Genomic DNA, 26,541 nt, shown 5'->3' with positions numbered 1-26,541 from the left:
TTATTAACATGTTACTTGACCAACCGTACTCAGTTATGTCAGATAAATGGAACAATTTCATCTGAACAGTTGGTCAAGTGTGGTGTACCACAAGGTTCTATTCTAGGACCACTACTCTTTTTATTATACATTAATGATCTACCTCAATGCCTACAAAAGACGAAACCCAGATTGTTTGCCGATGATACAAATTTAACAGCAGCAGGAAACTCACTTACTGAAGTTGAAGCTGCTATGAATTTCGATCTGGAATACTTAAGCAGGTGGTTGATTGCTAATAAACTAAGCCTAAATGTTGCAAAGACTGAATTTATGTTGATTGGCTCTAAACCAATTATCAAAAGTATAGCAAATCAGCAACCAAACATTGCGATAGAAAGCAAAACAATAAAACAAGTTTGGGATTCTAAGTCTCTTGGCGTGACCCTCGATCAGCACTTGTCGTGGAAGAAAAATACTGACAATATTTGTGAAAGATTAATTATTCAATTTAATGACTGACTCGTATCAGTTTCACCAGCCTGGATCCGCCCCTGCTAGCGATCTTTCAAAGAAAAATCGCTTCCCACTTTCCCAAGACAAATATGTACTCAACTAATTGTAAATAGTTTCTAGCGTAGCTATACTTCATTTTATGAACATTTTAGTGTCTTGTGTATCGTAAAATGTAAGTAGTTCACTATTCTATTGTAATTTTCATTTTTGCACACGGCCCATGTGGAGATCAACTTGTATGTTGACAATGGTAAGCGTATCAAAATAAAATTATCTATCTATCTATCTCTACACAATCCGAGAGCGCTCAAACTACGCAAGCGCAGCGAGCGTAAATATATATATCAAGTATGATGACGTAAATATATATATCAAGCATGATGGAATCCCATCAAGAGCTGTTGATGCAATTCAAGTAATGCACAAAGACACCTGTGCTAAAGTACTCACTCCGGAAGGAGAAACAAACGCATTCAAGATTGACAGTGGTGTTCTTTAAGGCGATCCCTTGGCGCCTTTCCTATTTATCATTGTTCTTGATTACGCACTCCGCACTTCCATCACCAGCAGTGACGGCCTCACACTCAAGCCGCGCCGAAGTAACAGATACCCAGCTGAAAAACTTGCCGAGTTGGACTACGCTGATGATATTGCACTTCTTGAAGATTGTATTGAAGCTTCTCAAGATCTCCTAAAGCGTGTAGAGGATGCCTGTCAAGAGGTTGGCTCTAAAATCGACTGTGTTGAATACTTCAAGTAACTTGGCGGTTATTCAGATACTGAGCATGATATATCGGTCAGACTAGCGTTGGCATGGAGTGCGCTACATTCTCTTCAGGCAGTTTGGAAGTCTCCAATCAAGACGTCAAGAAAGACTAAAGTGTTCAAGGCTTGCATTGAAACCATCCTTCTCTATGGGTCAGATTCATGGACGCTAAATAATGTGAAACATAAAAAGAGTCTCGACGACACATACATAAGAATGCTTAGACACGCCTATGACATATCTTGGAAAAGCCATCCTACCAACAAATCTCTGTACGGTACGCTTCCTCGTGTGTCTGAAACGGTTCGTCAGCGGCGTTTGACTCTTGCGGGCCATGTTAGTCGTCATGAAGATCCCGCTGGTAGGCTTCTGATATGGACACCCTCAGCGAAAAAAAGAATTGGGCGCTCGTTTGTCACCCTCAAGAACATCATTGAGGAAGAAACTGGCTTGTCTGGACAAGACCTGTTGATTGTAATGGCAGATCGCCAACGCTGGCACTTGGAATACATTCATGTTTCGCCTGAGCCATCTGGCATTGGATGACACAAGGCAAGGCAAGGCAAGGCATGGCAAGGCATGATGACATGCTTAATATGTTAAATTGCCATTTATCGCTCATTACTATTTACAATTAACAAAAATGTGTGTTGGTTATGTGATTTCCTACAGCATTTCCTTAATGTACACCTTGATAATGAATGCCTGCATTTAGATCTTCATTATCTTCATCTGGTTCAAGTTCATCTTCAGGTTCATTGTAGTCAATTGCAATGTTGTGCAATACAAAGCAAGCTGCAATAATGGAGCACACTCTCTCTGGTGTCATTCGGATCTCACCATGTAAAAACATGGAACCGTCTTTTTAGAATACCAAAGGCTCTCTCTGTTGCTCTCATCTACTGCTAATTGAGAAATAGGAGCCTCAACAGTAACGCCATCCACTGCTGTGGTTGGAACTGTTCATCCTACATCTCCCTCCTTGTCTACCAAAGACCAAAAACCACCAAAAAGAAAGAGACGAGTTTCAGAATGTGAAGTGCAGAAACTCCAAGTAAAGGTATTGGAATTGGAGAAGGCTGAAAATGGAGATCGATGATGCCAAGTTGATGCATAAAAGTTTAGCTTGGAAGTTCATCAAATGGAGACAAAACTCCGTAACAATGAACAATAAATGTAGATATAATCTTCGCACTTTATTGGACAATTTAAGCAATTGCCATTTCAATATGGTGATAGCCGGGAGGGCACATTGTATATACACTTTGTATATATATATATATATATATTGATGAGAAGAAGAAAATACACAAAAACTACAATTTCATCCCGACAAGCCTGTTTCGTGATTTCTCACTCTTCAGGGGATAATATTAAATAAATACGAAAGCATGTGCTAGATTATATATACAAGAGGAAGTTAGGGTAAAAAATTAAGATAGAATTACATAATATGTTGAGTGTATGGTTACAAATTGGATAAAAGTGCCTTGTGTCTATGGTGACAAGAGGAGATAAGCTCGTTACGTTTGTTGAGTGATGATAGTTGTGGTTGGTAGGTGATAAAAAATTTTTCTTTCAGGCATAGGTTGCATCTTTTGTTGGCGCTGTTGTACGGTTTGCTGTGAGTGATGATGTTCCATGAGATATCGTGAGCGATGTTGTTGTCTTTTAGTGTCCATATGTGTTTGCTGAGTTTGGTGGAGCTTCTTAGTTTTTTGTGGCGGAAACAGGCAGTGTGGTTCCTGTGTCGAGTCTTAAATTCGTTTTCTGTAAGTCCGATGTATGTCTCAGTTGTGTTAGTGTCCAAACGTTTAAAAGTTGCTTGGTAGATGACAGATGATTGTAGGCAAATTCCGTTAAGTGGGCAGTTTTGTTTTTGTCTCAGTTGCATGTTTTAGTTTGTATATTTTTGTCATTGATGGTGTCATTAGTATTGTCAGGTTCTCTCAATATGCGTTTGTTATGATTATTAATAATATGCTCCATATTGTTCATGCAGCTGTAACTTAATTTAATTGTGTTGCGTTAAATAGTTTTCTTAGTTTGTGGTCTATGGGAAAGTGATTGTCAATTAGTGAAATGAATTTGTAGCCGATGTTTGTGCTGACGTTCTTGCTGTATGGTGGGTTGTACCAGAGTATATTATTTCTAAGTCTGTTTTTACACCTATGCTAAGTCTGTTTTTACACTCACAGCTTCTAAAGACACCTATGGTTTCAAGAGCACAAAAAACCCTCCACCGATTGACAACTTAAAACAATTCGAAAACGACGTGATGAAGATGATTCAATCAGTAAAATTTAAAAAAGTACATAACGCATTTCTCACCGAAATAAAAGACAACACCACAGCCATCAAACACGAAAAAAAGCTACTTATCGCAGCCGACAAAACTACAATCTTCTACAAACTAGACAAGCCAGCATACAACGACCTCCTACAACAAAATATCACGAAATCATACAAAAAATAAACGTCGACGCAATAGAAGCCATCCACACTGAAGTCAAAAATATCACATCACAGCTGGGTATATCTGACAGAGTAGACTCCACCGCTAACAAAGACGCATACATAACACTCAAAGACCACAAACCGAACTTCGCAAATAAACCCACCTGCCGATAATCAACCCGACTAAATATGAAATTGGAAAAATTAGCAAAAAAATACTTGACAGAATAAACAACCATACCATAAAAGCCACTTTGCTGAACCAATGGAAAAACTCGTCATCTGTCATCAAGTGGTTCAACTCCATCAAACACAAACAAAATCTCAACTTCATATCTTTCGACATTGTGGACTTCTACCCATCTATCAACCAAGACCTCAAACAAAGCACTTGATTTCGCCTCAACCTACGACAACACCACAAACCAAGAGAGAAACATTATCATACATGCCAAGAATTCATACCTCATTCACAACCAACAACCCTGGCAAAAGAAACACAACTCCACATTCGACGTGACAATGGGCAGCTTCGACGGCGCCGAGACATGCGAACTTGTAGGAAGCTATCTCCTATCACAACTACAACACATCATCACTAACATAGGACTCTATCGCGACAATGGACTAGCCATTACAAAAGCAACACCTAAAGAAACAGAAAAAATTAAAAAAGAGATATGCCGCGTATTTAACAACAACGGATTGCGTATCACTATCGAAGCTAACAAAAAAGTCATTAACTTCCTCGACATTACGTTCGATCTAAAGAATTCTTCCCATCGACCTTACACTAAGCCCAACACCTCTTTGCAATGCATCCACCACGAAAGCAACCATCCTCCAAGCATTACAAAGAACATACCTGATACCATTAACAAACGCCTTTCATCCTTATCATCCGACGGAGCATCATTTGACCAAGCAATTCCTCCATACCAAAAAGGACTTGACGAAAATGGATATCATTACACACTGAAATATGACCCGAACGCTACTACGAAACGGAAAAACAGACTTAGAAATAACATATTCTGGTACAACCCACCATACAGCAAGAACGTCAGCACAAACATCGGCTACAAATTCATTTCACTAATTGACAAGCACTTTCCCATAGACCACAAACTCAGAAAACTATTTAACCGCAACACAATTAAATTAAGTTACAGCTGCATGAACAATATGGAGCATATTATTAATAACCATAATAAACGCATATTGAGAGAACCTGACAATACTAATGACACCATCAATGACAAAAATACACAAACTAAAACATGCAACTGGCGACAAAAACAAAACTGCCCACTTAACGGATACTGCCTACAATCATCTGTCATCTTCCAAGCAACTGTTAAACGCTTGGAAAATAACACAACTGAGACCTACATCGGACTTACAGAAAACGAATTTAAGACTCGACACAGGAACCACACTGCCTCTTTTCGCCACAAAAAACTAAGAAACTCTACCGAACTCAGCAAACACATATGGACACTAAAAGACAACAACATCGCTCACAATATCTCATGGAACATCATTACTCACAGCAAACCGTACAACAGGGCCAACAAAAGATGCAACCTATGCCTGAAAGAAAAATTCTTCATCACCTACCAACCACAACTATCATCACTCAACAAACGTAACGAACTTATCTCCTCTTATCACCATAGACACAAGGCACTTTTATCCAATTTGTAACCATACACTCAACATATTATGTAATTCTATCTTAATTTTTTACCCTAACTTCCTCTTGTATATATTATCTAGCACATGCTTTCGTATTCATTTAATATTATCCCCTGAAGAGTGAGAAATCACGAAACAGGCTTGTCGGGATGAAATTGTAGTTTTTGTGTATTTTCTTCTTCTCATCAATATTTACGCTCTGCTCTTAAGCATCGAGCACTGTACTTACGGAGATTCAAATAAACAAAACTTCCTATATGCAGGAGTCACCATTTTACTATGGTGATAGCCGGGAGGGCACATTGTATATAAGCTTTGTAGTAGTATAGTACATGGGGGTAGGGGATCAAAAAAAGTTTACTTTTTTTTATCTCATACGCCCCATGTACTATACGGAGTTTAACCGTGGGTAAAAACTATCTTTATAACAGCGTAAAATAAGACATGGTTCAAAAGACGTCCCTCAGCAAAAAGTCATGTAAAAAAGCTGCGTAAAAAATAGTCATTGTTTCAAAGAGGTAAAAACTATCTTTATAACAGCGCAAAATAAGACCATGGTTCAAAAGGCGCCCCTCAGCAAAAGGTCATGTAAAGAAAGCTGTGTAAAAATAGTCATTTTTCAAAGGGGGGTAAAAATCTCGAGGTTACAATCTGTTGTTTAAAAATATGGAATCTATATGTTTTAAAAACTATCTTTATAAATAAATGTTAATAAAGCATCGGTTCGGAGAGGGCTCGGCAGCGCAAATTTTAGCGTAGCTAAAATTGAGCAGGGGATGGAGCCCTCGAGAATTCTAGGCGACGATGGCGGGAAATTTTCACGAAGTGAAAATTGGAGTCGCCCCCCGTTGGGTCCGAAGGACGACAGACATAAAATATGCTCTTTACAAAATATGGAATCTATATGTTTTTGAAATATATAGGTGCGTTTAAATTTTACAAACGGTCTTTACAAACAAATGTTAACAAGCATCGGTTCGGAGGGGACTCGGCAGCACAGATCACGAAGTGATCGAGCAGGGGAATGGAGTCCCCGAGAATTCTGGAACCCAGGCGGGGAAAATTTTCACGAAGTGAAAATTCGGGGTTCCCCCGTAGATTCGATGAATATTCGAAGAATATTCGAGAATAACAGAGGCTTAAAAAATGCTCTTCAAAAAACCGTCTTTAGAAATCAAGTGTTAATAAAACATCTTTTCAAAATTTGGAATCTATATGTTTTTGAAATATATAGGTGCGTTTAAATTTTAAAAACCGTCTTTAATAATCAAGCGTTATTAAAATATCAGTAGCAGCGCGCTTTTTATAGTCTACGTGGTATATTTAGCAAACTAGTGGCTTTTAACAATGGTCTGAAAACCCAGCGCGTGGTAGAAATATTCTTTAATAATCAAGTGTTAATAATACAATGTTTTATAAATATCAGTAGCAGCGCGCTTTTTATAGTCTACGTGGTATATTTAGCAAACTAGTGGCTTTTAACAATGGTCTGAAAACCCAGCGCGTGGTAGAAATATTCTTTAATAATCAAGTGTTAATAATTTAATGTTTTATAAATATCAGTAGCAGCGCGCTTTTTATAGTCTACGTGGTATATTTAGCAAACTAGTGGCTTTTAACAATGGTCTGAAAACCCAGCGCGTGGTAGAAATATTCTTTAATAATCAAGTGTTAATAATTTAATGTTTTATAAATATCAGTAGCAGCGCGCTTTTTATAGTCTACGTGGTATATTTAGCAAACTAGTGGCTTTTAACAATGGTCTGAAAACCCAGCGCGTGGTAGAAATATTCTTTAATAATCAAGTGTTAATAATTTAATGTTTTACAAAATATGGAATCTATATGTTTTTTTAATTTGTCTGTCAAGCGTGTGTCACATGTACATGTTTAACAATGTTTTATATAATTTTTGTTAAAAGTGTTTTTACTAATTGTTTCAGGATTTTGAATCTTTTTGTATATCGCTTTTGTATTAATTACTTATTACAAACAGTTATGTGATATGTAGTCAATGATATCTAATGATCACCTTCATCTTTAGGCTTAGCTTGATAGTTATCTTTAATAAATTTTTTTAATTTTTCGATTTCATCATTTACAGATTTTTTAGTTGCTAGAATATTATCTTCTATAGTAGCCGCAAAATTTGGTGAATAACCATTATATCTCATAGATAATGTAGATTGATGGTGTGAATAAACTTGAATTTTGGTTAATCCATTAAATGCTGTCAGCCATTTTCTTTTCCATTCGTTATAACCTAGTGAAGCTGCAGATTTTTTTGGTTCAATAATAATATAAATATAGTTTAAATCATCATCAACACAGTATACGTAATATAAATCTAGTAATGCATTAGCTATCTTTTTTTCATTATCATTTGTTATTTCAATGATAAATTTTTTGTTAATCTTATCTACCATAATATCTAATTTAACTGTTTTAGAGTTATCAGATGGATTTATTAATAAAAGTGTAAATTCAATAAATTTAATATTATTAAAAACAATTCTGATAATATTTCGTTGGCTATCAACAGTTGCGGTATAATTTAATTGGTTACTTTGATATACTACTTTACTATTTACTATATATCTATTTCATTTTTTGTGTAATAGTTGGCTAATCTTAAATTTAAAGCATATTTACCATCTGTTTGTGTTTTAGTATAATAGTTAGTTAAATTAGAATTTAAAGCATACTTACCATCTGTTTCACTCTTTGTATAATATTTATTTAAATTAGAATTTAAAGCATACTTACCATCTGTTTGTGTTTTAGTATAATAGTTAGTTAAATTAGAATTTAAAGCATACTTACCATCTGTTTCACTCTTTGTATAATATTTATTTAAATTAGAACTTAAAGCATACTTACCATTTGATTCATTCTTTGTATAATAGTTGGCTAATCTTGAAACAAAAACATATTTATTATCAGTTTGTATTTTAGTATAATATTTTAGTAAATTAGAATTTAAAGCATACTTACTATCAGTTTGTGATTTGGTATAATAGTGGTCATTAAATTTATTATCAACTTGAGATTTGTTATAGTGGTCTTTAAATTTATTATCAGTTTGTGCTTTGGTATAATAATTATCTGATAGATGTGTTTTATCTACAGATCCTTGTATATTTACATTAATATCTGTTTTATCATGCCCATAAAATAAGCTCATTTATATTATTCCTCAGATTTTATATCCGGTTTATTATTTTTATGTTCATAAACATGTTTAATAGTTGTCACACTACCAGATAAAAATCCTAAAAAAGGTAAAAATGGTGATACTTTTTCTACTAAATTGTACACATCTCGTTTTAAAAGGTCGTCTGATTTAAGCTGTTTTGTTAATTCTTTGGGATCTTCAATAACATCAAACCCTTTTAATATATCTGAAAATTTTGATATAACTAAATCAGTTAAAAACTCATTAGCTTTTTGTAATCGTTTTTTCTCGTATTCAGTGTACAATTTATCAATAATTTTTTGACTAGCTTTTTTAATGTAAGCAACTGACTTGTCTAAATCACCATCTTCAGCTAGTTTAAGTAGTTGATCTCTTTTATTAAAACCCTCTTGCGCTTTATCTTGTATATTTTCATCACATACCGCGTCTTTGATAATATCATTTGTGGAATCAATCTCATTAATTATATCATTAATTGTTTCAGGCTCTTTACGCTTTGGCATATATATATAACACATGTTTTATTGCGGAATAACAATTTTCCATTGGTATGGGTATACAAGTTCGATTTCTAAATGTGCATACTTATTATTTTTCAATTTTTGGTTATTTCTTCTATATCATCTTTTCAACACCATAAAGATAATCATCAAATATGGTTTTCATATCATTGCGGTTTGTATTATAAAATGTAACTAAATAACTTATATTTTCACGATAAGGTTTAGAAATACTAGTCAATTGCTGTGTCACCACAATAGTAGAAAGCCCATAATGACGAGCACTGAACCCTAGTTTTATTAATTGCGATGTCCTATTTTTAACATCTAAGCAACTCGCACAGTCATCAAGAATAATAAGACTATTGGTCCTTTATATACATCACTAACATATTTTAAAACAATATCTACCTGATCTTGGTCACATTCTACTTTAATTAAATCAGAATCATTTATATATTTCCATTCTTGATAGGTTTTATTATATGATAGCGTTGGGCATAATAAAATAATATAATCAAAATGTCTATTAAAGTTTTTTCTAACATTTGAGAAGGTAATGACTCTTACCACAGTTCGTCATGCCTACAATAATCATATTAAAGGGTGTGTTCATTTATATATTACTGGTTATTCTAGTATTGAATACTTTGTAAATCATTATTAACAAATTGAACAAGAGCATCACTAATAACATAGATGTAACAGTTTAAATCTTTTGTATATGCTCTTTTTTTAATTTCAAGCAAAACGCCATTTTGAGTATTAATGATTTTTTTACCGTTACCAGCAATATTTTTTTCTTGAAAGGTGCGTAAATCGATAACTAATGCAAATTTATCCTTATAAAATTTTTCAATTGTCATGAAGCAATCTATCGGAATAGTTCTATCAAAAAATTTTCTTGCTTCTTCATAAAATTGTTTTTTATTCATACCTTGGTCGAAAATACAATTTGGCACACCCTCTATTGTCACGGAAATTTTATCGATTAATGGAAATTCAAATTTTTCACTATCACTAACTGAATTTTCTGTAAATAGTAGTACAATGCCTTTCATACTTTTACGAGGCACATTTACATTTATATTCTGTAATGTACTCGACTTATCCCATTTTTCCTTTTTTAAGAGGGTTATATGTTCATAAAATAGGCTTCTTCCTATAGAATATAAATTTGTCACCTCATTCGCAATTTCTTGGTTTTCAATAGTTTCATATTCAAGCTGAATATTTTCTAATTCATAATCACCGATAGTTTGGCCACTTTGTGCGATAAGGACTTGATCACTCGGTGGCAATGTTATTATGTATTGAAAGTTATTATTCATATTGAAAGGGCAATACAGACCATGGTCTTTAAGAATATTATCAATATTAATTTTTTGTCTTGTACCATAAATATCATACATTAATTTGTCTGCTACTTTTTCTGGACTTCCACTTGTTGCCCCACTATCATCCTTTGAAATGAGTTTTCGTAAATTCTGGTTACAAATACCATATTCAATAAGGCCTTGTCGATCACTTTTCGGCAACCACAAGTCTTTGTATACACTTATAATATTATGTTGACTACAATCGTAAAGGGTTTCCCCAGCCACTTTAATTTGTAGTCTATGTTGTAAAATCTGACTGAGATTATTTATAAAGTGACTTTTTGTATTACTGATTTTAAGATCAAACGATAGATTAAGTGAACCAGGCACTAAGCAACTATTTGCTTTCAATTTCGGAATATTAATATAAACTTGTTCATTCGGTTTAAGACTATTAGGATTGAAGGTTATACTATAAAAAGTACGGTTACCTTTAATTTTTGTCATAGAAATCTTTTTATAACCAGGTAAAAGCTCTTCTTGTAATAATCTATTCATATATATTAAAACATATTTTATTTTCTTCTTTGTTTATACTGATCATATATTAAAAAAGCAGTAGCAATAGCTAAAACCCATAGATTAGAAGCTAACCATGCTAAACCTTTAGCTCCCCAAGATATAGCCTGAGCGATAATATTCAATAATGGTCCTAACACTGGCCATAATTTTTTACCTAGATTTGCTAAAGCCTTAGAAAATTTACTAGTAGCTTGAGCACCTTGTAGGATTGCTTTTCTTGCACTAATAACAATGGTTGTAATTATCGAACCTATAGATATAGCTAAAGCTGATAATCCTGGAATATTTTCCTTAACCCATTCTTTAAATCGATTTAATCTAGTAATGTCTTCTTCTTGCTTATCTCGTACATCCTCTTTTTCTAATTGATTTTCTTCTTCTCTAATTATAATTTCTAATTCTTCGGCTCTTTCGTGCAAATTAGTTAATTCATCAATATTGTTGTCAATACCATTTTCATTTTCATTTTCTATTTCATCTATTCTAGCTTGAGTTTTGTTTAGCTCTTCAGCAAAGTGATTTATTTGTGCTTTTATGAATTGCAGGCGTGTTCTTTTATCGATTGTTCCAGAGGGGGTCATTACACCTATATGTTCTCTAAGTTCTTCACCAGTTATTTGATTGAAATTATCTGTATATTGATTATTTAAATCAACCATAGGCATACTCTCTTCAGTTTTTATAAATTCCTCTTGTAAATTAATAATTCTTTTAATTTCGTTTTTAAATTGTTTAACAGCTTCTTTAGCACTTTCTGATTTATTGTATTGTAATATACCATTACTATTACGTTTTAAAACAATTATACTATCACCTCGCTCATTTTTTTTATTTAATGGTTTGTATGTAATATTATTTGTTGAATCAGTTTTACCTAAATTTAATCTAAACATAATAGCTTCATCATATGCAATACCTTTTAGGTTATTAAATTTAAACTCTTTTCTATAATTTTTTGTAATAAAATCTTCAACAGAAAAATAAGTATTGTTTTCAGGTCTAATAATATTTTTATAAACAGGAGTGGAAGTAGGAACATTAGGAAGAGTATTAGTTTTATTTGTCTTTTTTCTTATTGTTACACCATAATTATCATCGGTAAATGATGTTTCATAATATTCATTATTTTCTTGCTTATTATCTTCATCATCAATAAATTGAAAATTTTGCCAATCTTCATTATCATCGTTATTATCTTCTTGCTTCTTATCTTCTAATTCAATATAATCAAAACCTCCTTCATCCATTATATAGACTACTCTATATTTTGTATTTCACTTTCAGAAATCCAGCTGTTATGTTTATTATCATAACCTAACCATTTAACTAAAACCATTTTTTTACCTTTAACCTTCTTACGTTTTAATATCTTTTCAATTCTATAAACATAATCTTTCTTATTCACAACTGATAGTTCCTCTTCATAAAATTTACCAATTATGGGCTCTCCTTCTAAATCTTCTATCTCATATAAATTAGGGTCTCCTCTAATAACTTTAGTCACTTTAAAAAGCTCTTCAGTAAAATTTGCTTCATAGCCTTTCGTAAATATAGATTTATACTTTGATATTCTAACCATATCACCAATTTTAATCTTAGGTAATGGTAAATAAGCAACTTCATGACCGTATAATGTATTCCATACTTCATCTTCATTCTTTTTATTAACATCTTTAGGCTTCATCAAAATTGTACTGTGTTTTGTATTGTTATAATTATATACTAAATCATCTAATATATCAATCCATTTATATGTTCCTTTACTGTAAAAATATTTCCACATAGATGTTTTAAGCGTTCTGTTGAATCGTTCGACAATTGCAGCCTTTTTATCATTTTTAGTAGAGAAGTACTTAATTCCATGTTTTTCTAATAATGATTTGACACCTACATTATAAAATTCTTTACCATCATCAAATTGAGCTAGTTTCGGGTAATCATTAAATCTATCTTTAAATTGACTTAATAGTTTTTCAACAGCTTTTGTCATATTATTTGTGTCTTTCCTATAAACAGGGATAGCAAATGCATATCTACTTAATATTTCAATAGCTGTTAATATCCAATAATAACCATTGTTTTTATACTTATAAGAACCCATATCAACTAAATCCATTTGTATTTGTTCACCAAGATAGTTTACCCTTGTTTGTCTGAATTTATGTCTCCTAATAATAGGTTTATATCTAGTGTATGTATCTTGAGATATTAACCATTCTTTAACTTGTTTTCTACTAACATCTATACCTTCTTCTAATGCTTTCTGATAAAGCCGTTCTGCTGATTGATACCCTGTTTTCGGATCATAATAAATATCTCTTAAACTTTGCTCAATTTTAATATCTTCATCCATTTAACTTACTCAAGATAACATTCAAGTAGAATACTACCTACATTCACAGGGTTGCCATCTTGATCTAATATATTAAATATTAGCTCGTTAAAGGCTCCTTTTATAATTGTAACTTTAGATTCAATATCATTATATTCGTATACAGTACCAAATAACGACTGAATTGTTATTACTGGTAAAGTTAAAGCTATATTACTTTTTTTCCCTTCAGGGTTATAATTATAACTTGAATTTACAATATTAGAAGAAATTTGCACACACTTTAATCCTCTGTTTATATCCACTTTAGAAACACCATTTTGTACGATACCTTTTTTCATAGTTTTTATGGTATCATTAAAACCTAACATTTTAATAAGAGTATCAGATAATACTAATACCTCATCATTATTATTAGTTATTTTACAAGTTCCGTTGTTTTCTACCATCTCAAGCTTTACGTTAACAGACTCAAGAAACGTTTTAAGCATTTTAAAAGTCCAGTAACCAGCATCTATATTATATTTTGTTGCGCCTATTGTAAAAGCTAAAGTATTATTTAATTTCACATTTTTATATTCCCAATACAAATAAGCCTTTTTGATATATAAATATGAATAGTTAGTTGTTACTATAGTTTCTTGTAAGTCAATTTTTTTACTATCTCCGTCTATAAAAACAGTGAACTTTTTCATATGTAACAGAGAATGATTATTTTATGAGTAATTTACCACCTATAACAGCTACGTGGTCAAGTGAAATTAAAAGTAAAAAAGAACAGACGACTGGTATAAGATACAATATTAAAAATCATTTAAATTATAAAAAAGAAGAGTACTACGCTATTATTTGTGGGGCTTATGTGGCTAGTTTTTTATGTGGAATCGGGCTTAATCATTTACATTTTGATAGAAGTATAATTATACAAAGTCTTGTTAAGTATCATTTATATTATACTATTCAAAAATTTATGAAGCATCCATCGTTATTAGACAAATATGACTTTACTGAATTGAAAAAGCATATACCTTATAAAGGTATTTTAAAATTCGATAAAAACAATGATGGGTATTATGTTAATTTTCAATATTCAACTACTGATTATAGGAGCTTCATTGCATATCATTCGGAAGGTATTACATCAGTCGGAAAAGTTCTTTTGCAAGAGAGCATTGAAAGCTTTGTTTATACAATATTAGGAAGTCAGGCTAGCACACATTGGGCAATATTTAATAAGGGAGCTAGGAGCATGCAAACTCAAAACGTTTTTAGAAAATTATTAAAAGATACTATAGTACAGAATGATACAACTATATTGATATCTAACATGAGAAAGAGTATAAAAGACACAAATGTTATTTTAAATATGGCAATCAGCCCTGGTATGATTTTAATACCCAGCCGTATGATCATATTGAATAAAAAGATTGATGGGTATAATAATATTTTAACATTAGCTAATAAAACTATGAAATTCGGTATTAATTCTAAAATAAATTTTTATGGAGTTAAAAAGGAAGAACCTAAAAAAGTACATCAAGATAATGCACCATCACAACACCTAGATACTATAGATGAAGTTCATAAAAAACCATTAGTACATAAACATACAAAAATGATAGTAAATAATCATCATCAAACAGATATGATTGCTTTACTCGGTATATCAACGATATCATCATTCGTATTAATTAAATACGTCTTATAATATAATATGAAAAAAGTTCTAGATTTTAATCATATTTCGAGTGAGTTGAGTCAAGATGAATTTCAAAAGCTGAAAAAGTTGTATTTGTACTACCACAAAATGTATACCTGTTATAAATGGAAGTATAATAAATTAAAGAAAATTAAACTATCATTAAACATGGGAAGTATTTTTCTAGTCTCGACTGCTGGTATTATAGGTAGTATAACTGTCAACCCGATAGTTATAGCCACCCTGAGTGGTTTAGGGGCTTTAATTCAAGGTTATATGGTTAAGAGTAAGATTAATAATAACTTAGAAATGTGTAAATTTGCATATACATCATATCAAAAAATACTTATGACTATGAGATCTTATTTAAGAGGATTAGCTTATAATGAAGTGATATTTCTATCAGACATAAAAGTTATCGATGATATTATAATTGACTTTTGTCCTCCTATAAATGGTATGGTGAGTAAATATAATAAAAAATATAAAGATCTGTGAGTTATCTGTAAGTTATCTATAAGATTATCTATGAGTTATCTATAAGTTATCTGTGAACAAAATCTACAGTATTATATATAACATGTCTGAAGAAAACCTAAAGATAACTACAGTTAAGAAAGAGAAAGACCCTATTAGAGTTGAAGCTGGGAAACGCTTAGCTGCTATATCGAAAGCTGCTAAAGAAAAAAAGATGCGAGATAGGATTGAATTAGAAAATAAAAAGAAAATTGAGGATAATAGCTGGAATATTAATTACGGATTCTTATTTGGAACTATTGGAGTATTAACTGCTATTGCTAGTCTCTATTATACAAGGAAAAATGATAAAAGGCAGGAAAAATTAACAAACGATAAAGCAAAAGAAGAAACAACTAGTGAAAATCATGTTTTGATACAAAAAATAAACAATATAATTTAGACTCATTTGAATAAAATATTTCCTATTATATATGAGTAATACTATAAATAAGAAACAGTTTATGAATGAAGCTTTTGATTCAGTTTTAATAACTGTAACTGCTGTAGGTCTTTCTATGGCGTCTAAAAAACTACTAGGTCAAAAATTAACAGACACAAACAGTATCAAAGATTTTGCTAAACTGGTTGTTGCTGTTACAGCATCAACAATGCTAGTTAAATATGCTCAAGACAAAAAATGGATTCCTGAAAATCCAGTTAAATCTGTATAAATATATATGACAAGTGTTATTACTACTGGATTATCAACATCTATAGTAGCAGTTGTTAATGGGTTAGGTTTTTCCTTAGCAGGCTGGCTATTTCATAAACTTGATAAAAACGGTTATGCTGAGGAAATAAAACGTCACAACAAGGCTCTAGAGGACTTATCTAAGGCTAAAGAGGCGTTCTATGAAAATGAAGTCAAGCAGCATGATAAAATTCAACAGTTAAGACAAGAACTTCAATATGCTGATGATGATATAGAACTTACAAACAAAGCTTTAGATGCGCTTAGAAAAGTAAAAACGATACATTACAACGGATTAACATTTCATAGAGAACCACAATTACATGACTTTTACAAAGAATCTAATACTATGAAAAATTATCAATCTGGTACAATGGTTGTGATTGGTATTATATCTGGATATTTATTATATAAAATTACTTAAAAATAAAATATATAGTATTAGTATATGTATTGTAATAAATTGATTCATAAAGAGTTAGAAGAGTTTTTTGGTTACATAAATTGTTGCTTTTGTGATAAAAAGATATGTGATAATTATATTAATAGTTCTGTTAAAACATACTTATGTTGCGAATTTCAATACATTATTTCAGATAACAATAAAATGGTGTGTATTCACTGCGGTTCTGTCCATTCATATAAGATTGTTAATGAATGGATACCAGAAATTTGGAAATGTCAAAGATCAGTTCATTCAAGGAAAAAATGGTTTTTTAATAAAATTAGATTGTGTGTAACTTTTGAATATGTTGAAAAATTGACAAATGATTTTATAAAGGTTGTCAGTACTATGATTAAACATAAATTAATTAATAAAAAAAATGTTAGTATGTATAATTATTATATTATACGCTTAGCTAGTAGGAGAGGTATACCATTAAAACACGCTGTTAGAGATATGAAAAATAGTAAGACAAGAAGAGTTTTTGATGATAGATTATTTGGTAAAGTATATAAAATCCTTGAGTGGGATAAAAATATCGACTGTACTTATTATAAAAATTGGATAGAGTCAAAGAAATAAAAAATTTACTATTATATATGAATCTTAAAGATCTATTAAAAAAGATTAGAAATTTTATTCTATGTTGTAAAAAAACTAGTTCTAATATAGAAGGTGTTTTGAAGGATTTTGAAAAAACATTGTATAAAACAAAAGATAATTTAAACGCACCTTAAAAAAAATAAAATATATAGTATTAGTATAGAATGGTTGTGGTTCAAAAAAATAAAGATGTATATAAATTTAAAGGACATGAAGTTAGTTTAGATTTATTAGATGAAATAATGAAAGACAAAAACATGTATATTCACAAATTAACATATGAGCTTTTTTATAAAGACGATACGGATAGATATATATATAAAGAGTATGAATTGAACACTAATGAGTGGTTATCTTTTTCAAAAAATAAATATAATATAGAAAATATAACAAAAATTTTACATATTATGTGTGCAATGAATATTGATTATGAACCGATTATACTAAATACATTTAAACCATCTAATAAAGATACTATGAGTAGTGATTTTTATAAACCACAGTTTACATATATAACTAAAGCTATGTTTAATAAATATCATGGATGGGATGATTGTTATTTTAAGTATGACATTAACAATATAGATAAAGATGTTTATGTTATAAAATTTGATTTATATGAATATTGTAATCATTCAAGTGCTAATGGAATTATTAAAATTTATCTTAAACGCATTAAATAACTATTTAAAAAATAAAATATATAGTATTAGTATATATATGTGTTCAGATAAACCAATACGAGGAAGACCAAAAATTTATACTAAAGAACAAATCAAACAACATAGAACTTTATATATGCTCTCAAAACCATGGCATTGTGATTCATGTAATAAAACATATAGTTTAGCATATAAAACTTTACATCTTAGAACTAGAAAACATTTCAGAAATTCAAAAAATTAAAAAATAATATAGTTTTTATAAAAAGTTTTAAATATAGATTTATTTCTATAATTAAAATTAGTGCGTTTAAAAAAAATAAAAATAAAATATATACTATATATATATGAATAGAGATTATTTAAATCGAAAGGTACTTAAAGACAAACCTATTTTATATAGTATGCAGAATATAAATAGAGATAAAACAAAACATAAAGTACTTAAAGACATGAGTATTTTATATAGTATGCCTAATATGAATAAAGATGAACTTCAAAAGTTGACTAAAGACGATTTAATTAATTTAATATTAAATCAAAAGCCGTGGGTTGAAGTTAATAATACTTCAATTTCCAAACCAGTACAAAAAAAAGTACTATCACAATCCAATATCAAAAAAATGACCGTATCTCAGTTAAAAGTTATTGCTAAAGAAAAAAAGATTAAAGGTTATTATAAATTTAGAAAAAACGAATTAATCAAAGTATTAACACCAGTCCCAAAACCAAGAAAAAGTGTTAAAGAAATAATTCAAGAGTATGAGAATAAAAATAAGAAACCAGTACCAACACCTAGAGTTAAAATAAGAGAAACAAACAATGCTATAAAAGGATACACTAAATCATATGAAATAAGCATTATTAACATTAAAATGCCATTAATACAAATGCAGAGCACAAGAAAGTATCTTACATATTAAATTAAAGAAATGTTAACAACAATGAAAGGATTAAAATTTATTGAAACGCTTAAGGTAACATTTGAAAAATTTAAAATAAAATATAACGGTAATGTTGATCATTCAACAAAAACAGCTTATTTCAACAGTCAAGCTTTAACAATTACAAATAATGAAAATATTACTGAATCACTACAAATTTCAAAACAAAATATATTAAATAAGATTGATAAATTCACTCAAGAAGGTTCTGGATGGGTTATTCTCTATAGATAATCATTATCTTAATGTTGTTAAATACAAGCCATTACAAGGATCTTCATACATTAATTTACCACAAGAACTTAAAAATAGTAAGAAAAGATTAATTAATATCAAAAATAGAGACAATGAATGTTTTAGATGGTGTCATATTAGACATATCAACCCACAAAATAAATACCCACAAAGGATTAAAAAATCTGATAAGGAATATATTAACAAGTTAGACTACTCTGGGATTGATTTTCCAGTGACTGTTAAACATTATAATAAAATCGAAAAGCAAAACAGAATTAACATTAACGTTTTCGGTTATGAAGATAAACAACCATATCCATTATTCATTTCAAAAGAAAAATTTGAAGACCATATGGAACTACTATTGATAACTGATAATGAAAACAAACATTATATTCTAATAAAAAATTTTAATGCATTTATGTATAATCATACAAAGCATAAGGAAAGGAAACACTTTTGTATGCGCTGCCTTCAATGTTTTAGTTCTGAAAAAATATTAAATAACCATATAGAAAACTGTATATTAATAAATGCTACACAAGCAGTAAAAATGCCTGATAAAAATAATAACATACTGAACTTCAACAACTATCATAAACAACAAGCTGTTCCGTTTGTTATATACGCTGATTTTGAAGCTATTACAGAAAAGATATCTGGTTGCCAACAAGATAATGGTAACTCATATACAGAAGCCTATCAAAAACATACTGACTGTGGTTATGGGTATAAAGTTGTTTGTTGCTATGATGATCAATTTACTAAACAAATTCAACTATATAGAGGTAAAAAGGCTGTTTATAGATTTATGGAAGCTATGTTAAAAGAAGTTAAATATTGTAAAAATATTATGAAAACCCACTTTAATAAAGCATTAAAAATGACCTCTTATGATGAAGAAGAATTTAAAAAAGCTGATGAATGTCATATCTGTAACAAAAAATATACTAACAAAGATATTCGAGTTCGAGACCATTGTCATATCACAGGTGTGTTTAGAGGGTCAGCTCATCAAGATTGTAATTTAAAACTTAGAATAGACTCTGATAAATTTAAAATCCCAGTAATATTTCACAATCTGCGTGGGTATGACAGCCATTTTATTTTGCAAGAAATAGGAGCTATTGTTAATAAGCATACATACAAAAACAAAAAAGGTGAAGAAACGCATATGAATATAAATGCTATACCTAATAATATGGAAAAGTATATGGCTTTTATGTTAGGAAACCATTTAACATTTCTTGATAGTTTTCAATTTATGAGCTCTAGTCTTGAAAAGCTTGTTTGTAATTTACCTAAAGATTCATTTAAATATACCTATAAGCAGTTTCAAGGTGAAAATTTAATTTAATGACTCAAAAGGTATATACCCATATGATTATATGGATAGCTTTGAAAAGTTTGATGAAAATTACCTTCAAAAAGACTTTTATAGTATTCTTACTGCTGATAATATATCAGATGAACAATACCATCATGCACAAAAGTGTGGGATACATTCAATCTGAAAAACATGGGTGAGTATCACGACCTATATCTGAAATCAGACGTTTTGTTATTAGCTGATGTATTTGAAAACTTTCGAAAACATGTCTTGAATATTATAAATTAGACCCATGCCACTATTTCACATCTCCTGGGTTGTCTTGGGATGCTATGTTAAAGATGACAGATATTAAATTAGAATTAATGACAGATATTGATATGTTTCAATTCATTGAAAAGGGTATGAGAGGAGGTGTTAGTTATATTGCTAATCGATATGGTAAAGCTAATAACAAATATCAATCATCTTATGATAATAATAAGCCATCGAAGTATTTAACGTATTTAGATGCTAACAATCTGTATGGATGGGCTATGTCACAAAACTTACCTACTGGTAATTTCAAATGGTTAACTGATAAACAGATTAACAACATAAACCTTGCTAAATATCAAGCAGATAGTAATAAAGGTTTAATTTTAGAAGTTGATTTAGAATACCCTGAAACACTACATGATTCACATAACGATTATCCTCTTTGTCCAGAAAAATTTAAGGTAACTAGCAACATGCTGTCAAAATATTGTAAGACAATTGCTTCTAATTACAATATATCAACAGGATTAGTAAGCAAATTAATTCCTACATTACAAAATAAATACAAATGCGTTTTACATTATAGAAATCTTCAACTATATTTAGATCTTGGGTTAAAGTTAAAAAAAGTACATAGAGTACTTGAATTTAATCAATCTCCATGGTTGAAAAAATACATAGACTTTAATACTCAAAAAAGAACTAATGCAAAAAATTCTTTTGAAAAAGACTTCTTCAAATTAATGAATAATTCGGTATTCGGTAAAACCATGGAAAACTTACGAAAACGAGTAGATGTTAGACTAGAAACTAATAAAAATAAATTATTAAAATTAGCTTCAAAACCTACTTATGTAAGTAGTAAAATCTTCAATGAGAACCTTGTGGCTGTGCATAAAATAAAAGAAACACTAACCCTTAATAGACTGGCATATGTGGGTATGTGCATCTTAGATTTAAGTAAAACGTTGATGTATGATTTTCATTACAATTATATCAAGAAGAAATATGGTGATAAAGCTAAATTTTTCAAGACACAGATAGTTTAACATATGAAATTGAAACTGAAGATGTCTATCAAATTTTGGGTGATAAAGATAAATTTGATGAAAGTGATTACCCAGAATACCATAAATATCATGATAAAACTAATAAAAAGTTATTGGTAAAATGAAAGATGAAGCTGCTGGAATAGTAGTTAAAGAATTTGTTGGTTTAAGAAGCAAGTGTTGTTATATTAAAGATAATAATAAAGGAGATAAAAAGCTAAAGGAATTAAAATATTTTGTAAAAACATATTTATAAAACAACACTTTTGAAAACAAACAAATGCACTACAATTTCACTTATGAAAATTTCCATCTTAGTTTAGAAATTAATAGTTCACTCTGCTGTTTTAGATACGCTTATGCTGCTGATCTTAACCGATGCTTTATTAACATTTATTTATAAAGATATAAAACATATAGATTCCATATTTTTAAACAACAGATTGTAACCTCGAGATTTTTACCCCCCTTTGAAAAATGACTATTTTTACACAGCTTTCTTTACATGACCTTTTGCTGAGGGGCGCCTTTTGAACCATGGTCTTATTTTGCGCTGTTATAAAGATACTTTTTACCTCTTTGAAACAATGACTATTTTTTACGCAGCTTTTTTACATGACTTTTTGCTGAGGGACGTCTTTTGAACCATGTCTTATTTTACGCTGTTATAAAGATAGTTTTTACCCACGGTTAAACTCCGTATAGTACATGGGGCGTATGAGATAAAAAAAAGTAAACTTTTTTTGATCCCCTACCCCCATGTACTATACTACTCTTTGTATATTACGCTCACTGCGCGTGCGTAGTTTGAGCACTGTCGGATTGTGTAGAGAGTCTCATATGGAGACGTTCACCGTGTTCGCGATATGCAAAGCTCACCTTTATAGGTTTGAGCACTGTGGTGACTCAACAATACAATCCATACAATGTGTAACTGTACGTTCTGTGTCCCAAGTGCAGGAGTCACCATTTTAAAATTGTAGCGAGAGACTTGCCGAGCGGAAATCGAATTCGTATGATAAAAATTAATGCCCAACATAAAGTTCTGATTAGAGCCATAGAAATAGACCAAAAACAAATTGTAAAATTAAATTTATTGTGACGTTTCGTCTTTACTCTTGAAGTTGGGAGCACTTGGGAATATCCCCCCTTACAGGCAACCAAGTTTCCCACCCTGCATCATCAAGCATTCTTGCTCACATTAACGCAACTGGACACACCCTCAACTTAGACGACTTTAAAATAATCTCCTCTTCCAACGATACTTATGAACTCTCCATTCATGAAAGCCTTCTAATCAATAAACACAAGCCTTCACTTAATGTGCAAGGAAACTCCATTCCACTTAACCTCTTTTAATTTCTCTTTATTTCACTTCCTAACTTCCTTATCATGTATCCATTCGACACCGCTTCCTTTAGTAGTAGTTTAACACCTTTTTGTAAATATAATATCTTGTCTTAACATCCAATTTATTATTTGTCTGAAGATGTCTTGAGTAAAGACGAAACGTCACAATAAATTTAATTTTACAATTTGTTTTTTTTTTGGTCTATTTCTATGGCTCTAATCAGAACATTATGTTGGGCATTAATTTCTATCACACGAAGTCACCATTTTACTATGGTGATAGCCGGGAGGGCACATTGTAATAATCTTTGTATATATATATATATCTTAATATTCCTGGATAAGAGAGCGCTCAATCTCCTATGTATTAGAGAAGCGTAAGATAAAATGAAATAAAATCGACAAGTTTTTGCGGTCGCTACTAGGAGTTTCACGCCGTTGGGCGATCTTCAGGCAACTGACAGATTATTTATTCTGTCAGATAATTTAAATGGCAAATTGCCTGAAACCCAACGTGATTTACAAAGCCGACGTGACAACAACGAAACCAAAACTTATATAGGTGTTACTGCACGCGCTTTTAAGACACGATATTGAAACCACATTAAATCAATTACGAACATTAAATACCGCAACGAGACATAACTTTCTAAATACGCGTGGACACTGAAAGAAAACAAACGAAACTACAACACATCAAACAATTTCCACCCTCGAACAAAAACCAAAAAACCTGCCGTCTTTGCCTTGAAGAAAGACTACTTATCCTGAAAGGACGTAAAAAGAACATTTTAAATAAACGTTCCGATATGTTTAGTGCATACCGTCATGTAATTTAACACCTTTTATTCGATGTATATAGTAACTAAAAGATGATGCTATCAAAATTACACTGAAACGCGGGAATCAAGTAAAGACGATGCTGAGAAAACTGAAGGCAGAAAAATGCATAAATGAAAAAACATACAACGAACTTTATCCCACTGCTATACGTATCGGCATACTATATGGACTCCCTAAAATTCATAAATCCTCCATCCTAAAATTCATAAATCTGCGATAAACCAATCTTATCTAGTATTGACCACTACTCCTACAAGATAGCCAAATTCTTTATTCCTTTCCTTACACCAATCTCCGCCAGCTCCCATGTTATCAAGGACTCTTTTTCTTTTGTCCAAGATCTTTTACACAGTTACATTAACGCCAATAACGTTGTTTGATTATATTCCCAGTTATGTCATAGAAGATGAAACAAGGAACATTAATGACGAGGCATATAATACAATAGATGAAAATCACGGCGAGTCCGAGTCCAATCTTTAAGCCCGAGACACACTGTCGCTGTCGCTTGGTCGTTACGGTGAAACGACAGAGCGACGAAGCGACACGAAAAATGATAACAGACACACTGTCGCTAGCACAACAGGCAAAGCGACTTGATTTTAAGCACGTACCAGTCCCCCTAGAGAGAATTTTAGCGGGAAATACGAATTTGGCGGGTCATTTCAATATGGCGTCGAACCAGAACTTACGAGATATATTAATAGCAATTGTTTTAAACGAGTTGGACGAGGAAGAAAACAGACAAAACCGACGGGTAGTTCGTAAGAGGCGCTGCTGTGTGAGAGATATCAACCACCGACAACGTGAACAAGGTGACTTTGGAAACTTGGTTCAAGAATTGAGGAATGACGAAGAACAATTCTTTATTTACTTCAGAAGGAATCAAATCACCTTTGATTTCCTTTTGAGCTTAGTTGGTCCTTCATTAAGAAGGCAAAATACTCATTTGCGGCAGTCAGTTTCACCAGGAGAAAGGCTAGCCATGGTTACAATACTTTATTTCAGAACAACATGCAAATACATCATTATTAAGAAAAAGGAAACCCAGAGGTTAGCCCTATATCAAGGGTCTCCTATTTGTGTAAAAAATCTTATAGAACTAGTTAATAAGAAATAAAAAATAATAAATATAAAAAATAAATAGTAAATAATAAATAAAAAAAAATGTCAAATAAGAAAAAGCTAAATATCAATTAACTGACGACTGAATAAATATTCATGTGTTTCTTCAATTTTTTTTAAACTCACGAACGTTAGGGCTGTCACAAAATTAAATAAATTAATAGGAAGATTATTCCAGGGTTTGATAATTCTGACAAAGAAAGAATTTTTGTAACAGTTCAGTCTTGCGAGTTTGAGTTTGTAGTTTATATGGGTGGTTAGATCTCGATTTAGTGTTTTTACAAAGTTCAAAATATTCGCTGAAATTCAATCCATTTAGATTGAATACAGTTTTATAACATTCCACTAAGGAAAGGAAATCTCTCCTTTGTACTAAAGAGTTCCATTTAAGAATTTTACACCTCTCCGTGTACGCCATCTCTTGTTTTCTTTGGCCTAAGGCAATTCGCGAGGCTCTTCTTTGTATCTTCTCAATTTCATCGATGTATTTCATGAGGTGTGGTGACCGCACCGGGCAGGCGTATTCCAAGATTGGACGAACCAAGGTTTTGTACAAGTTTGAGAAAATATCTCTGTTTTTACCGCCTACTGTGCGTTTAAGTAAGCCAAGAACCTTATTTGCTTTGTGAACTATTTGTTCAACATGTTTTGACCATTTTAGATCACTAGACATAATAACTCCAAGATCTTTGTAATTAGATACATTCCTCAACACTGTACTCGATATATTGTACCGCGTGGACTTTTTGTCTCTGTTATGTGTAATTCTCATGACTTCACATTTGGTAGAATTAAATTTCATCTGCCAACGATCCGCCCATAGGTCGAGTGATGTCAGATCTATCTGTAAAGCAATAGAATCATCGATATTATTTATCTGTCGGTAGATTTTGGTATCGTCAGCAAATAATTTGGCAGTAGACGTGATGATGCCAGGTATTTCGTTCACATAAATAAGGATCATAACCGGTCCCAGTACTGAGCCTTGAGGGAGACCAGATGTAACTGGTTACCAATCCGAGTACGATCCACGTACCGTAACTCTTTGTTTTCGATTGGTTAAGAAGTTCTTGAACCACAGGTGCAGCTGCCCATCTATCCCGTACCTATTGAGTTTTAAAAGTAGTCGCTCATGAGGGACACTGTCGAACGCTTTTGACAGGTTCAGAAATATTACATCAGACACTTTAGACGAATTTCTTCTTAAACACAAGTCATTATAACAGCTTAAAAGTTGTGACACTGTCGATCGGCCCTCCAGGTATCCAAGTTGGCTTGTGTTTAGTAGTTGGTGTTCCGTCCAAAATGATACAACTCTCGATTTCACAATCTTCTCCGCCGTTTTACTAATGATAGATGTTAGCGAGACATGGCGATAGTTTTCCTTTCTATATTTTGGTCTCTTTTTATAAATTGGTATAACGTGAGCAATTTTCCAGTCG

General features: G+C 31.4%; 1 protein-coding gene and 1 long non-coding RNA gene across 2 annotated transcripts; both read right to left on the bottom strand.

The window, feature by feature from the left end:
* On the bottom strand, positions 1-22,547 carry LOC124456058. Its single transcript, XR_006952089.1, has 3 exons — positions 22,537-22,547; positions 13,371-13,373; positions 1-150 (listed from the first exon to the last, which is right to left on the bottom strand). It is a non-coding gene; the product is annotated as an uncharacterized LOC124456058 (long non-coding RNA).
* Positions 22,548-25,159: 2,612 nt separating this feature from the next.
* Positions 25,160-26,063, bottom strand: LOC124456071. Its single transcript, XM_047006608.1, is given in 2 exon segments — positions 25,160-25,336; positions 25,338-26,063. Coding segments are annotated over 2 exon segments (903 nt in total).
* Positions 26,064-26,541: the final 478 nt, after the last annotated feature.

The sequence above is a fragment of the Xenia sp. Carnegie-2017 genome, unplaced genomic scaffold, assembly GCF_021976095.1.
Source record: "Xenia sp. Carnegie-2017 unplaced genomic scaffold, XeniaSp_v1 HiC_scaffold_41, whole genome shotgun sequence".
In the NCBI taxonomy this organism is placed as follows: Eukaryota; Metazoa; Cnidaria; class Anthozoa; order Malacalcyonacea; family Xeniidae; genus Xenia; species Xenia sp. Carnegie-2017.
Note: the sequence above shows the minus strand (reverse complement) of the source record. Positions and strands in the feature narration are given on the sequence as shown.